Source organism: Gopherus evgoodei, chromosome 14 (genome assembly GCF_007399415.2).
Source record: "Gopherus evgoodei ecotype Sinaloan lineage chromosome 14, rGopEvg1_v1.p, whole genome shotgun sequence".
In the NCBI taxonomy this organism is placed as follows: domain Eukaryota; kingdom Metazoa; phylum Chordata; order Testudines; family Testudinidae; genus Gopherus; species Gopherus evgoodei.
In genome coordinates this window covers 15,619,679-15,636,555 of record NC_044335.1, presented here as the reverse complement: position 1 = coordinate 15,636,555, position 16,877 = coordinate 15,619,679, and the positions used below count along the sequence as shown (strand labels likewise).

Here is a 16,877-nt window from a genome sequence, read left to right as displayed (position 1 = left end):
TAGATTTTTTTAGCTATAGATGAAATGAAAAAATAACTCCCTAAGATATTTGTCCAAGAGTTTTCAGCACAGCTTGGATGAAAAGGGTAATTTTGTTGACCAAATCACTACACAAGCTTAGTGGATAAAAATGTTCCCCCAAAATCACCAGATCATGCGTTCCATTGAAACCGCATTTTGCTCAGCAAAAGGCCAGTGTCTTTTATGCTTGCGAATGAATTGGCTTTCATACGCATGAACACATGATTGCTGAAAACAGAAAACAGATGGGCTCACATGGAATGAGAAACTTAAATTAAGTTCATTTAATTTTTAATACTATTTTTAGTATCAGAATCAGACTCCTCAGGTAATTATACAATTACTAAATTATGCTGGTCACAGAGGGGAGACATAGTGATCCAGTTTCCTGTTCTGTTAACCTTTAATGTCAAGAGGACAAAAGTTTCACTTCCAGGTCAAAGGGCATAGCATGTTAAAAATAAGAGAAATAAAGAACTACAATTTCAATGAATCGTTACTAACAAATGCTTCCAATTATAAGTATCTTAATTTTTAAAATATAAGAACTATATTATAAGATTTATGGGAAGTTCAGCACACAACTTTAGTGCACACATTTTGTACAATTAAATGCTATCTTCAAAATTTGAGTTTCTAATATATCTAAAATCTGTGGGTTTTAAACTGCTACCCATCACCCTGATATTAGAGTGCCTTCCACATAAAATCAATAGGAATAGTGAAGTCCTTGGTTCAACCACATTTAGAGTCATATGCTGTACCCAAACAATCATCCGTTAAGTCTAGTATCCTGTCTTGACTAATACTGGATACTTTAGGAAGTAATTTACCACTAGTCGAGTTTCTTCACCTCTCAGACTGAAATGGTGCCTGAACAGGTGTAGCCTGATCACAGAAAAATGTTTATAGACAGGAATTATCTGGCAGTTCAGACTGATTAGCGGCTCTCAACGTCTGACAGAGATCAGATGCCAAAATGGCTGTGAAAGCCAAGGAACAAAAGCCAGATAGATGGCTGAGGCAGCCAGCAGTTGAAAGCCACATCTACTAATACGCACACAAAGATTCTGAGGTGTTTGCAAATGCCAGGTGTGCAAGACATCATTGTACAATGACCCACCTATCTGTTGCCAAATTCTATTGACTGAATCTGCAGGGTCGCGTTTTACAAATGAGGAAAGAGCGGTAATTAAAGACAGAGACTTTTGATAATTAAGCCACTGCAAAACTATTTCTAGCTGTAGGAGAGAAAGCTACTCGTTAAGAGCAAACTTTACAAATGGTTTACTGGTAACTAAATTATTTTTAAACTAAACAGTGTTAAAAGGCAACCTAAAACATTAACTACCGATGACTTCTTAAGGGTTAAAACATTTTTTTCAAGTGTAATAAACTGCCGGGCTAGTGCAGCAGAAATTTATCCTGTTTTCAGGAAAGAGGTAAGTCAGTCACGTTTCATATGAGAAATTCTCTTGACTTCCAGATGGATTTTTTTAAAATTATCAAGCCCCTCATTAGCATAAAGAATGACGTTAGTTATTTTAAGGGGTCCTTGTGGCCTTAGAGACTAACAAATTTATTTGGGCATAAGCTTTCGTGGGCTAAACCCCATTTTATTGGATAGGTTTTAGCTCACGAAAGCTTATGCCCAAATAAATTTGTTAAGTCTCTAAGGTGCTATGGGGACTCCTCATTGTTTTTGCTGCTACAGACTAACATGGCTACCACTTGGAAACTTGTTAGTTATTTTAATTCTTAATTAACAGTGTTTTCATTGAATTTAAACACTCTACTGCAATATGTCCAATGCAGTCACAGGACCATAACACTATTACATGCACCAAAAAGTTAAAGCGACCAAACTTTTGCATTTCACTAAGTTTGGATTTTTTTTTAAAAAATTGTTTTTAATTTAAAAAAAAAAAGTTCTTTCACTAGTTTTAGGTAAGGAAGCTCTTTTTACGTCTGATTTTTACTGGACCACTTCCCTTTAAAAGATACAAAAAAACCCACAAAAATGCAAACACATTTCAAATAATAATTGAAGGTTGAAAGCATTCCATTGCAAAGAGGATTTGTTTTTATTTGTAAAGGATTTTAATGAATTCTGAATCCCAAATCTAGAACAGGCTACGTGTTCATACTTCATGGATTGGTGCTGATTTTTGGATGTGCCCTTCCTGATATATGTAGGCACAGCTGTGGTCATTACTTTTACTTCACAGGAAGTTGCAGGAGTGACTGCTAGGGTTCTTTGATAGGTTTACCCAATTTATGAGAATGACAAAGGAAATTACAAGCCACAGCACGAGTCAGGAAATGTAGTTTTCTCACCCTTACAGTTCATAAGATGTCTATTTGTTATACAAAATTGAACCAAAAGAGTGCAAGCATATAAACAAGAAGATCCAGATTGTTCACTACCATAGAAAAGGAATGCTAAGGGAAAAATCTCCCATATCATAGAATCATAGGACTGAAGGGAACTTGAGAGGTCATCTAGTCCAGTCCCCTGCACTCATGGCAGGACGAAGTATTATCTAGATCATCCCCGACAGATGTTTATGTAGAATGGCCTTGCTTCGTAATTAAATTTACATGGAGATTTTTGGTATTTAAAGTGAGAAAACTGGCCAAGTTTCAAAAGTACAAATTAATGTTATATCAGTCTGAACTATGTTTACACAATTTTGAAAAGATACAGAATGCTGGAAGAACTTTCCAAGTTGTAACCAGTTTTGAAAAGTGGATATTTGGTTGGACCTAAACATTCCTAGAAAACTTCTGACACCGTACTGTATGCAGTATTACCAACCTCAAGAGATCAAATATGATGAGTCAGGCCCCCAAAAATCATGAGATGGCCCAAAATTCATGAGCTCTTTTAAAGAGATCGTATTGTGCTTTTTAGGTCATTCTCTTGATTTTTGAACTCGCCCTGCCCATCCTCAGGGTGTCTACGTGACAATTAGTGCAGCCCACTCCCACATGTACTGGAAAAGGTGATTTTGGCCCCTGCTGCAGGAGCTTTCACCCTCATATCTGCCCCTCTCCTGCTCAGCAATTAACCCTGTCCTCCAGTCCTTCATCAGTTCTGTCCCAACCCAACTCCCTCAATTAAACTCCCCCTCAGTTCAGTCCCATAGCGCCCATCAACCACCACTGTCCTCAGTTCACCTCCCAGCGCTTCACCCATCTGCTCAGAACCCACCATCAATACAACCATCTCATCCCACCAGCCCCCTCCCTCCTCACTTCAGCCCCACTGCAGGCCCCAGACCATAGTTCAGCCCGTCCAGCCTCACCTATGCTTCTCTTAAGGTTCTTCCCCTTCATCAGGCTGCACTGGGGGGCAGGCGGGAGCTGTGCAGGGGTCCCCTCTCCCACTTCCCAGGTTGGCAGGGGAACCCCGGCTGTGGGGCTGACAGCAGGGAGCCCTGGCCATCAGGGGCTGACAGCAATTTCTAAGTAAAATTAAGCCTCACTTGTGATCTCTGGATAGAACTTGGAAATATCAGGATTATTTTTTTTCAGCCACGGCTGGTATGTATGGTAATTTTATATATATATTATATTAATCATGCATCTGCCTATATGTTTTACTGAAAATTTGAGCTATGTAGTCAGGATCCCTTTATGAACAGCCCAATGACCTCAAACTGTTCACTGCTTTGAGAACAAAGAGTTAAGTTAATCAGACTTTACTTTACCTGCGTATATATACTAAATATGGCTCTGCACTTCATCCATGGATCCAGTCCATAGGCTACTGTCCCAAGGTGAAGCCGTTTAAAAACCATTTCATTCTGTGTGAGAGTTCCTGTAACAGAAGCAGCATTATAGGCCACGTGCAAGCCCTGGCAGACACTTATATTCCATTCAAACCTTGTTCCCTGCTCTTCCCAACAAAGAGAGAAAGGATGAGATGGGAGCGCAGATGTTTACCTAGTTACTGTAATACTACTAGTGCAGCTTCAAGCGAGTGAAAACAATTTTAGTAACTTGTGGTAATTCTTGCAGGAGTGGTAGAGTACTTGGCTAAGAGCTCCATTAAAATGAGACTACTCACAAGTAACTTACTGCTTAATGAGATAAGGGTATTGATGTGAAATCCTGACCCCACTGAAGTCAATTTCAGTTTACCCATTGACTTAAATGGGTCTGGGATGACATCCCACAATCTGGCCCTTGACTATTAACTTAGTTCTTTTGTTGTCCTAGACCAGAGTCATGACAGTTCTGTGACAATAAAAGCTGGAATGATGGCAGGTGACTGGTTTCTGTTCCTAAAGAAGGGTTGTCTGTGGAGCTGGATAAAATGTATTTGGCAAATTTATTGCTCACACACAAAATGCATTTTCCAGGCACCAAAACAAATAAAGAAATACAAGCCACAAAAACTGGAAATGTTGATTAAAGTTTCATCTTGAAAAGGCCAATTTGATTTCACAAACCAAAACGTGTTTCAAGCCAAAAAAAAGGTTTTCGTTTTTTCATTCTGGGGAGAAAAATTGGAAAAAGCAAACTAACAGAATTTTATTTGTATATTTCTGTCCAATCTCTGAACTGAAAACAAGCATATTTAAAAAAAAAGAAGCAAGCTATTCCATTCCCTCTCGCTCACAGAACAGGGGCTAAAGACTGATAGAATTGAGTGATGAGGCGTGGCACACACACAACAAAAAAACAAGCATGGGAAGGGGGAAAAATCATCGCTGCTTTCCTTGCCTACTTATGTGCTACCCCAGTCTTCGTTAAGGAAGAGCTCTTATATGAGAACCAGGAAGGGCAAAATATTGTTTATATCAAGTGCTAAACCGCATTTTCTAAAAGGAAATCCCTGTTAGAAAAAAGATATGTTATATCAGTCACCAATTGGTCAATCGTGATCAGCTTCCAATCTGGAGACTCCTCCCAGTCGATTGCGATCTCTGGCTGCACAGCCACTAAGGCAGGCTCCCTGCCTGTCCCAGCCCCACGCTGCTCCTGGAAGTGGCCAGCATGCCCCTCTGGCCCGGGGCAAGGGTCTCCACACGATGCCCCTCTCTGCAGGCCCCACCCCCGCAGCTCCCATGGCCAAGAATAGGGAGCAGTGGTCAATGGAGCTGCAGGAGCGGTGCCTGTGGTGCCACATGCCCCCCCACATGGGCTTCAGGGGCACGTTGGCCCCTTCCGGAAATAGTGGGGGCCTCAGCCCTGCACCGCCAACTGGGAGCTGCCTGAGGTAAGTGCCCCCCGGTGGGAGCCTGCACCCCAACCCCCAACCCTGAGCCCCCTCCCAGAGCCAGCACTCCATACCCTCTGCTGCATCCTAAACCCCTGCCCCCTCCCAGAGCCAACATTCCTACCCCTCCTACATCCCAGTCTGCCCCAGCCTGGAGCCCCTCCTGCACCCAGCACTCTGCCCCAGCCCAGAGTCCTCTCCCACACTCCAAACCCTCAGCCCCAGTCCAGAGCCCGCAGCCTCCCCAAACCTTAACCCTCTGCCCCAGCCCAGTGAAAGTGAGTGAGAGCTTGGAAGAGCGAGCGACGGAGAGAGGCGGGGATGGAGTGGGTGGGGCTTTGCAGAAGGGGTGAGGTAGATCCTGGGTTGCACTTACATTCAAAAAGTGATTTTGTCCATAAAAGATTGGAGACCATCGTATATATTTTCCTACCCCTTCAAAGGAGAATGTATATTAACTTATTTGGCTATGCAAAGAAAATGTTACCCAAAAACATTCTTCACGCTTTTGCCTATATCAAAACTCCTGATAACTCATTTACCTGCATACCTGTTTTGTCTGTAAGTAAATAGGATATCCTTCCAAGCTGCTCTGGAATAGTGCTAGATCGAACCACTGTGCCAGGAATTTTGGAATCCCTACGGATCATCCAGCTGTAGACTATTTTCCCCATATCCAGATTCACACGTAAGCTATGTTGGGGAAAAAAGAACAAAAGGGCTAAAAAAAAAAAAATCATCTGAGAATATCCCCAAAGAAATGGGATAATATATTTGCTAAAAAGTTTTGGACAACATCATGAGCTACCACAGGAAAGTGCTGTAATAAAAGGGCGGTACTTCCATATTAGAATTGAGCAGCACAAGAAAGTGTTGAGAGAGAACCACGTGTTAGCTCCTATGACAGCAATGAGAAGTTCAAAGTTGTTAAGCAAAGAAGATATATCACGAATGGAAGACGGACACGCCATCTAAGTAGGGATAAAATGATCAACAACCAAAAAACCACAGATTTCAAAAAAAAAAAAAAAGATGGTGGTGGCTTGCTTTCTTCCTCTCACCCCCTTCATTTTGCTCACCTCTCTTCCAGGAAACAAGGAAGTGTGTAGAGCAAGAGTGTCCCTGCAACAGGCATTTCTAATCCCTCATTTCTGAAGAGCTCACAAGGAAGTCCACTTTTGTAAAATTCTAGATGTGTATGTTAAGTGTGACACAGTAGAAGGCTATACATTTTGCTGGAAAGTGTTAATTGATTGGCTTACCTAATAGGAATGATATTTGAAAACAGGAGGAGGAATCGTATGATCTGAAGATACCAGCGGCCTGCGAAATGCTGGAGGGCCACCATGACAAGCGAGACCACCACAAGGGCTCCGAACAAGATTTTGGTGAGGCAGTTCACTTCCAAGTCAAATAGCCCAATCTAAGCAAATAAAATAAATAAAATATTTTCTACAGTGTCAATGGAGAGATTAATCCATGTAGTGTTCTCGTATTTGGCATGAGCTGCCATTATGCCTTGAAGTGTGCATGCAACCAAAGAGCTAATGGGAGTCGTGCATACATTTCCAGTGCAGAAATGAATGCAACAAATGAAACAGAGCTCTAGAGATTATGGGGGAGGGGACCCACACAAAACTAAAAACAGCAACAGCAAGATTAAACATTAGTTTCAAATGAACTGACAGTTCCAAGATTTATTCATCACTAGAGACATTTTCATCTCTTCATTTAAATCTCTGTACTGTTTTGCATTTCCAAGCAACACTTTCCCCAACTCAACCTTCATGCTCCCAAGCCTTTGGAGGTACAATATCACAAGCACTGGAGTGCTACACACCTGCTGCTACCACTTTCTAATGCAGGGGTAGGCAACCTATGGCACGCGTGCCAAAGGCGGCACGCAAACTGATTTCCAGTGGCACTCACACTGCCTGGGTCCTGGCCACCGGTCTGGGAAGCTCTGCATTTTAATTTAATTTTAAATGATGCATCTTAAACATTTAAAAAACTTTATTTACTTTACATACAACAACAGTTTAGTTATATATTATAGACTACTAGAAAGAGACCTTCTAAAAACGTTAAAATGTATTACTGGCACGCGAAACCTTAAATTAGAGTGAATAAATGAAGACTTAGCACACCACTTCCGAAAGATTGCCGACCCCTGTTCAAATGTAAACTGCCTTTTCAAAAAAGGGTATTTCGAAGTGATCAACTCTGTTAGCACTTGGGTGAAGAGATCTGAGAGGCCTCATATCGTCAGCAACTGGTCCCTAACATTCACAGAACTAAACTTAGCTAAGGGACATGATACAACATTATGTGTGGACAATGTCAATTGTATCTTTATAGTTAAAGCTAGCATGGATGCAGTCACACTGGTATAAATGTATTTATATCAGTAGAGCTTAAGCCTTCACAAAAAGCCAAGCCACTACAACTGAGTGAATACTAGGAGTTGTACCAATATAATTATTGATAAAAATAAAGAGTCATTCCCCTAACATACATCGCTATTCTGGTACAAAAAACACTCGCAGACCAGGCTGAGAAAGTAAGGCAGGAAGAGACCACATGTGAGGAGTATCCTAAATTGCACACTGGAAGTCAATCAATTCAGCTGATGCCGCCCAGTTTACATTGTGGTTAGATGTTTTCTGTGTAAGAGACAGAAACTCAACATAATCTCCATGATGAACCTTTACATAATTGCCCCCACTGATGATTCATTTTTCTCTGAAACAGCAGGTGTACGCATAGGCGTAGTTTGCAGGGGCAACTCCAGTCAGGCCAATGGGGCTGAACTTGGCAGGGAGGGGCAATTGCCTGCCTGCTCAAGGCTTGCAGTTTGAGGGGGAGCAATGACCCTCTGCCCCTGCTCCCTCACAAACTACACCCATGGGTGTATGTATCTGCAAGAGATAGAATACTGGGCTAGATCAGAAATTTTCAGTCTCTTTAATGCTGTGATTGTATGCTAATTCTCTCTCAACTAGTTATCGTCAGATGCACCCATAAATAATCTTGGTTCACATGGTGCTTTAGAAGAAATAAGGAGTCCAAGGTGCTGCAAAGGAGGTGCCACAGGAACTGGGATAATGATTTTACCGTATTTCTTGTGTCCGAGGAGGACTGATTACTAAGAACCAAGAAAATCAGCTTACTCAAACATCAGGAGAGGGAATGAGTTCACAACCCAGGCTGACATCCATTGTACTATGGTGGTTCAATTATCTCCTATTGTACACCAACGATGAAATGCCGTACCTTACTTCGTGGATTTGAAGTGTTCATGACACTGCGCAGTTCCCTCCCTGTGTAAAGAACAACTCCCACAACATGTGCCTAAATGAAATAAAAAACATGATGTATATTTTTCTGGGATGAACAGGTTAAAATAATGGTGCTTTTTTATTTTAAATGGCTGGGATGATGCTTATTCTTAAAAGGTTTATTTCATTGTGCAGGCACATTTTTAGTAGATTAATTTGAGAAAGCATGGAAAGCACCCACAAAAAAAAAAATCAACTGATTCAAGTACATGGGATATAAATTGGAGGGGTGGAGAAACTGATTCTGAATATAAAAAACAGCCCATCTCCCTCCTACAAATGCCACTGCTTGAAGCTGGACACGGCACTCCTAATTATCATCATCTGTGCAATTAACCTTTAGGTAATGCAACATAAATTAATCTACTATAGTGCCTAAAAGGATAAGATGCCCCTTCCCCATTTTCCTCCCTTAAACTCTTGGTGTGAATTCCCACCCTGTTGCAATCGAAGGAGTTAAAAAGCAGGGATTTCAGTTCACCACCACCACTACCAATTGCCACCATATAGTTGTACTGTTGCTTAGGTTGCCGGCCCTGAAGGCCACAAACTGTTTATGCCTTACTGTTGTCCTCAAAAAGCATAAAACAGCCGCTTCATTCTAGTGGCCATCCCTGCTAGCTAATGCAAATATAATACAGCATTTAAACAGCAACGTGGTTATCTAGTTGCAGGATGTCAGTGTTGCAAGTACATTTTGCAACATGTCAGCATTGTTCATTCCTGCTCCAGCACTAAGCTCCTGTGGGCAATGGAATACTTAGAAGGACAGACACCCCAAGGACTCATATCCAGTTAGTGCTTCCATAATTTTGGGAAAATGTTGATCAAGTGCATCCAGTTAAGTTTTAATTCTGGCCCTGGAAGCACTCGAGCATCTTTAGCTGGTGCACTTGACAAGTCTGAAGTCACTGTAGCCCTGATGGAAATTTCAGTGAAACAGGACTGCGCAATCCAATGTGTTCGACACGTGACCATGAGCCCTGGTGGCTTCCTCTTCCTGTCTCATAAAGGTTGAGGAATTATGCCTCTCCCACAGGGCAAGTAATAAGGTAACAGATTTAATGATAAGTTTATCCACTTATTGACATATATTCACCTTGATAATCTTCTCACATGTTCATATACCTGCAGTTGTGCAGGGCATATAAACAGCTGCTAGGGCCTATATTTTTCAAGATATTTTGTACAGGTTAGCTGCATAGACTACATTCATGCAAACCCATGACTCCAGTGTGGCTGTCTCTCTCAATGTGCTGCTTGTCCAAGACTTACTTTGTGGTGCTAACGCAGAGGTCTCCAAACTGTGGGGCACAGAAAAACATTCGAGGAGGACGCAGCTGGGGCCCGAGCCAGCTGCCCTAGGGGGGCAGGGAGCATCACCCAACTCTGCTCCTGGCCTCAGCTCTGGCTGCTGGGCCGGGACCCCAGCTGTCAGCCCTTGCTGCTGGCCTCGATCCCTAGCCCCACCCGCAGCTGTAGCTCCAGCCTCGGCCCCCTTACCTCTGTCGGTGTCCGCCCCACCCAGCACCAGCTCTGGAGGGCGGAAGGGGGGAAAGGTTAAGGGGGGTGTGCAAGGTAAAAATTTGGGGACCACTGTGCTAAGGGCTGTGTGGAAGATAACAGACGGATGATTATCACAATCCCATGTTCCATATAGGGCATGCAGTAAAATATCATCATACACAACTTTGCAACTTCAATAACAGAAGCATCATAATAAAGAAGGCTAAACTGATCTGCACTAGTTAGCCCAATATTCTTACATGGCCTTCCTACACTGTCATGGATGAATTACCCAGGTCATGCATCAGCATATTTCCAGACATAAATATTCCTGATTAATGCAATGGCTCAGTTTGATCTTTCTTCTGTGCAACTGTGGAAAAGATGCCAGGTACATTTCCTTCTACTACCCCAGCTCATCTTTTAAGAATTAGCTTTCCATTTGCACACAGACAGATCCAGAATGTGTGTGAATCACAGGGTTTTTTTTTCTTTCGTAAAATAACTGACATCTGGAAGACCATTAAGGCTAGCAGCAGAGTCAGGAAGACTAACAACTTTCTTAAATTAAGAGCTCAATAAACTGAATTCATTGGGTTTGACTTAAAAAAACAACCCATTGAAGTCTTTACTAGATTTGGATAGGCAGAAAACCAAGTTTTATCAAACCTTTGGAAAATTAAATTTGTAGTCAGCGCTGTCGTAAGTTCTTTATCAGAACGGTATATCTGAGAAACAGAATTGCATGAAGTTGCTATAAGCAGAGCAGTGAAGTTTCATCCAAACAGGCAAATCCACTTCTAGACACAGGACTTGATCCTGCTCCATTCAAGTCAATGGAAAAATTCCAGTAATACTGTATTATGGTAGCATTCTAGAAGCCCCGTCGTGCTAGGCACTGTGCAGACACGTTTAAGAAACAATCACTGGCCTCAACAGTTTACAGTATTAACAGAGAGGCAAAGGGTGGAGAAAGGTTGTTACAGTCATTGGGACCAGTCACAGCTAGGCATAATCACATGAACTAAATAAATGTATTATCGTAACTTTAAAACTATATTGTGACTGTTAAACCAGACATATGCTGCCTATTCCCAGGAAGAGACAGAATCATACTAATTCCTACTATGCAGGAACAGGTGGAGCTGCTGGGAGTGGCAAATATATTTTAGTGCTAAATAAGTAATACACTGAACCATTTCAAAAGGGCTAACAATGAGTGTTTGCCCTACCTCTTAGAAACCAGATTATTCCAGTTGCTCTAAAGCCATTGCAGTTTTAATACCTGGCTTTAATTCCCACCCTCTGCCCATTACTAACATGGTTTCAGAGGGCTGCAAACACATTATTTTGAAATAACTTCAGATGTAAAACTAATTCAAACTAAAATATCCTTGGAAGCGTTCTTTAAAAATTCTCTGGCCAGATGGCAGAAGGTGGCAAGCACACTAATTCAGATCAGCAGATGGCAGGCTACTCCAAATCTGACAGCCAACACAAGTGGAGTCAGATTCACTCCTGCAGCAGCAGCAATTGGACATGCTGCAAAGCTCTGCTTTAACTCAGAAGTGTGTGCTGCAAGCAGTGCCATGTGTATTATTTATTCTACTAAAGAGACAGGGAAACTTTGTTCAGTGTAGAGTCACAGAAGTTAAATAGGAAAGCCTATTAGGGGATGGAAAAAGGCCTATTCATTTTTCTGAGCAGAACAAAGTTTGAAGGGCAATTTTCACTGGGTACTTGGCTCCTAATTGTTTTATGGACATTTGAAATAGACCACATTGTATAAAACATTTAAAAAGCAATTACAATATTTTAAAATGCCATACTTCTGGGCTGATCCCACAAACATGTATGTACATGAGTAACTTTGCTCACAAGCATAAGTGACAGATCGGGCTCTTGTCTTTGTATCTTTTTGTACAGCAGATAGAACAATGGAGCTTCAACCCTGATAGGGGTGTCAGGGACTTTAACTCTGACGGCAAAGTTCGTTGTCTGACCGCAAGAGAGACAGGCAACACCAGCAAGGTCCGATTAAAAGCTCTTTATTGACAAGTGCACGCATCAATAGAGAGCAGCTCGTTTTCAGAGAGAACCAGCCCCCTTTTTACATCTTAGTATAAGCTATATAGACAGTTTTATTGCGTTATAAATTATTTACTGGAGCAACCCACCCCCTTTTTTTAACAACTAGAAACTAGACACCTTTAGCATACATGCATGCCTAAAGTTAGACATGTAGGGCAGTTAAAAACAAACAAGAACAAAACCAGGGAGTGAAAAAGGAGGCTGGGAAACTAGGGCTCTTTATTGGTTTTTCGAAGGAGCTGCCGAACACAGCACATTTGGTACTATGCCAGGAATGCAGCTTTTTTTTTATTTTACTTTTTTCCAGCGCTTGTGAGACATGCTGCTGCTTTTTAGTGTTTTTCACTCAGGGATTACCCACAAACCTTTGTTAGCCTGACTTTGGTCAGGTTGGCATACCTGGTTTTGTCTGCTATATCTTTATTCAGGCCTAACAGGGGTTTCCGGGAGCTACTGTAAATAAGCAGCTTATCAGGTAGGTCTGCAGGCAGTTTCTCCCACTGTAGTACAAATTTCTAAACATAACAGCCCATGTGCATATGAGCACATCTGATGGCACAGAATGGGAAGAGCATAGTCTCTAGACACACTTGAGGGGGAAATCCTGGCCCCACTGAAGTCAAAAGGACTTCTGCCATTCATTTCCATGGGGACATAATTTCACTCTGAGTCTGGTCATGTCATACCAATATTAGCAGCTCAGGAAAGACCTCAGAAGACTACGTGAATTGATTAAGAGTTACAATTTAAATTATTTAGCACACAAGATAAATAAGCTGGGGGGAAAAAAACATATCTGAAGAGGCAAGAGTTACTAAATGGCTTTCCTGCCTCTTTGTCTTCTTATTTGGTTTAGGAAATGGACTGAATTGAAAACATGCTCCGAACAGCCTATTTGGTATTTGAAGCTGCCTGCACTAGTATTTGTGTCTGCATTCCACGGTGTGTGTGTGTGTGTGTGTGTGTGTGTGTGTGTGTGTGTGGCCAATCAGTTGACAATTACTGAACTATAAATAAGATTTACTCTACTACGTTTGGACAGCTATATTTTATTACCTTTCGACATATCACTGCGACAACATTTATTATATTTAGCATATTTTAAAGAGAAGTAGCAGGAGATTTGGATGGAAACACTGCAGAAATGAAACATACTTACCTTCCTCTGTTTTAAAAACTGGGAGGGTCCACTGTTCCATTACAAAGAGGAACTTTCTGAAGCTCATATTCCTTCCCATCAGCCACTTTGTGAAGTGTCTCAATACATGGCTAAACACCATACAGTGAAACCTCTAAAACTCAAAAAGTCAATCCTCAAACTGCACTTCCAAATTTCACTCTTCTTCCGACACTCTCTTGTAACCTAAAGGCACCTTAGCTAGTGAAAGAACGAGCTTTTCTCCTGACAAGCATTTGGAAGAGAACATTGATTCCTCTCATTCCTTGCAACTTCAGTGTTTGTATGTACAACCCAAAAATTTATCACACAATGCTTTTTATTTATAGAACCACAACCTAGTGAAAGCATATTCCTGGAGATCTTTTATGTTAAGAATCTAGTAACAGAAGCTATTTGACACCATTTCTGCTACAGATTAGAATGTCAATGTAGCAATTAAGTGCTATTCTGGTAGCAGACGCTCAAGAAGCGCCCAAAGGCCCCTGGAATTCCAGTTCCTTCTCATCTAAAATGTCCAAGAGGTAATTAGATGTCAGCTCAGCTCCCCTGAGATGTTAACAAGTGGTAAACTTTATTCCAACTTGCTAAATTCTCCAATTGACAGACATGATTATTCCAAATTACAAAGAATTTTTAAAAATTGCTAACATGCTCCTCAAAAAATTACACGTGCTTCCATCTTACCTGATGCAATCACTGTGCTGGCCCAGAGGGTGTTTCTATGCTTAGGCTTTCATTCACTGGAGGGTCGCTGTCTTCCTAGAAAAGATACACAACAGCATTCAAACAGCCTACTAGATGTGTTCATGACACAGAGAGAGGCAAAGGAGGGAAACTTCCTAAGCTTATGAAAATCCTAAAATCTTAACCTTGCCATCAGATCCTCCTGGTCTGGGCTAGAAACACGGGCATTTCAAAGTGGGATGAAGGGTGGGGGCAGGGGAAGCCTACTATTGTGCCTTTTGCTTCACAGGCAGCTTCTCTCCAAGTTAGAAGAAGGTGGCTTGTTTCTTATGACTATTTGAAAGTGATTTGAAATCTTCAACTGGACTATGATGACAGGCAGATTCAGGGACCACGACACTGGGTATGTTTTTCACCAACGCGATCCATTCATTCATGCAAATGACTGACATTTTTTGGTCTTTTATTGCAAGGTATCACTGAAATTTCTCCTTTCACAGTTTAAGCCTCTCAAATTCTTGGAAAGCTAAATAAATAATCTGAACCATGCCAGTAAATGACACAGAGTGATCAGTATGCTAGATTCAGTGTCCTTTTTTCAGGGATCAGGATATTAACTCTAGCATGCTTTACCTTTGCATTACACTGTGTTGCGTGAATTAAAGCCTTTTAGGGCTAACATAAAATTGCTTCTCTATCTGGATAGTCCAAGGGGATCTACAAACCTCCCAGGCTCTGTAGCTGCCCAGGCTGCTCACTATTCCATGGAAGTACTACTCCCTGTAAAGCCAATCAAGGGATCTCCTCAGCAGCTATATGATGAGATCACAGCCTCACTTTAAAAAACAAATGCTGGCAAACAATTCAGAAAATGACCTAAAAAGTCTCAGGTCTTGTACCAAGCTGCCCATGTTCCTTCAAGAAGGAAGGGAAGAGGCTCTTAAAAGGAACCCAATATAACATGCCTTCATCACAATCCCCTTTCTCCAGGGAGGGGGGAAGCCGCCTTTGGGCCCAAACATCCATTGCATTTCTTCTCATTTCCCTCATCCCCCACAGTAATAGCTTTTTTTTTTTTTTTTTAATGTTACACTCTCAGGGACCTTGGGCCAGAACAGACTATTGAAGGTGCACATTTATTAGGCCACATTAACTCTTACAGACTGCCACATTAACTCCCACCGACTGTCTGTCCTGAGAGGGGAGAACCAACCAATCCAGAATAGGAGTTGATGGCCATTGGCTTATTTACCTAAAGTCTTCTATCCTCAGACAGCTCCGAATGGCAGAGATTTTTCAGTCTTTGACCGTTTATGGGGTGGGTCAGCCTCTTTTCTGAACGGTGAGCTTATTTTGCAGCACCATGTTAGACCCAAATGGCCACAACTAATTCCATCTGGAAAAGTCCCTTAATGCTGAGTGGTCTGTTGTCTTTTGTTTCTAAGGCAAACTCTTACTGAACTACAAAGCTTTAGATTTTATTTAAAACATGGGTGCATATTATTTAGAAGAGAGAAGGATCCCTATTAACCCATTTGACTTTAGTATATTTGTATAGGGCCAAGCAACATTTTAGCATTTCTCCTGAAACAATTTGAAAGTCACTTCCAAGATCCAAAATGCTATTCAAAAGGTATCTGTGGAAACACGTATATACAATGCTTAAAACGTATCAGTAGACTTACTCTGGTAAAGGTCCCCACAAAATTATGTATGTCAATTGGGCTCTTCTGCATAAACATAGGATCGGATTTGAAGAAGGTCCTAAAGAATAGACATGTTATGGCATCAGTTAAAACACGATTATCCCACAACATACAAAGCCTTTAAGCCTCCAATTATTTTATGAATAACATTTTTTAAGAAAATCAAAAAAGACATTCAGTGTACTCATACGGAAAACCTCTCAGCTGACGAAGACAGAGTAGAATCATTACAATAGCTTCAGTAGAATGGTATTGCCATAGTAAGAGTTCCTCAAATGGACATGTGCAGAGACTGCTGGGAGTTACTTGACAGCTGGTGCATTATAAACGAAATTTCAGGCTAAATAATCAGGTTAACTTATGTACGTCTACTAGGTTGTGGAATAGCCAAGGGAAACAGTGAAAGTCCTTCAGAGCTTTGGACATTTAGATTATGTCTACACTGCAGGTGAGAGGGCTCTTCTCACAGCAGGTAGACAGACATGCTCTTGCTTGGCTCAAGCTAGCATGCTAAAAATAGAAGCCTGGATGCAGCAATATAGGCAGCAGCTGGGGCTAGCCATCTAAATAAAGGGAGTTTGGCAAGTCTGTACTCAAGTGGCTAGCCCAAGCCACCAGCCATGCCACCACGCCACACTGCAATTACTAGGGTGCTAGCTGGAGTGGAACTAGCATATGTTTGTCTACCAGTACGGGCAAGCACTCTCCCACATCCTGAGTTCCACAGTGGCAGGGAGACAGATGTGCCAATACTGCAAGTCATTTGACCACTAACTTGTATAAGTATATGGAGTCTCAGATCTTCGCCGAAGAATTTTCCTGATTCTAGGGTTTATGGAACAAAACAAATATTTATTGTAGCTGGCACACTGGCAAAACAGAGGCACACTCAGCTGACTTGTTTTGTTTCTTACAAACACACACACTCTCTCTCTCACACACGCACACACTTCTGCAGCAAGAGGATTTTGGAAGACACATAGCATTCAATGGTTATATACTTAGTTCAGATGGCAAAGAGGAATAACCATGATCTAAACTCTCCTTTTATGAAGGCAAGCAACAGCATAAGTGGCAGGAAAAGTTCCATTGTAAGGTCACATGATTTGTTCTCTTGTTAGTAC

General features: G+C 41.6%; 1 protein-coding gene across 1 annotated transcript in view; it reads right to left on the bottom strand.

Moving 5' to 3' along the window:
- The window catches only part of ATP9A (ATPase phospholipid transporting 9A (putative)), a 95,400-nt gene that overhangs the window by 41,535 nt on the left and 36,988 nt on the right, over positions 1–16,877 (bottom strand). The window contains 8 exon segments of the mRNA XM_030533435.1: positions 3,735–3,844; positions 5,799–5,941; positions 6,511–6,671; positions 8,522–8,599; positions 14,031–14,083; positions 14,086–14,122; positions 15,733–15,766; positions 15,768–15,811. Coding sequence (XP_030389295.1) covers positions 3,735–3,844; positions 5,799–5,941; positions 6,511–6,671; positions 8,522–8,599; positions 14,031–14,083; positions 14,086–14,122; positions 15,733–15,766; positions 15,768–15,811 — 660 coding nt within the window.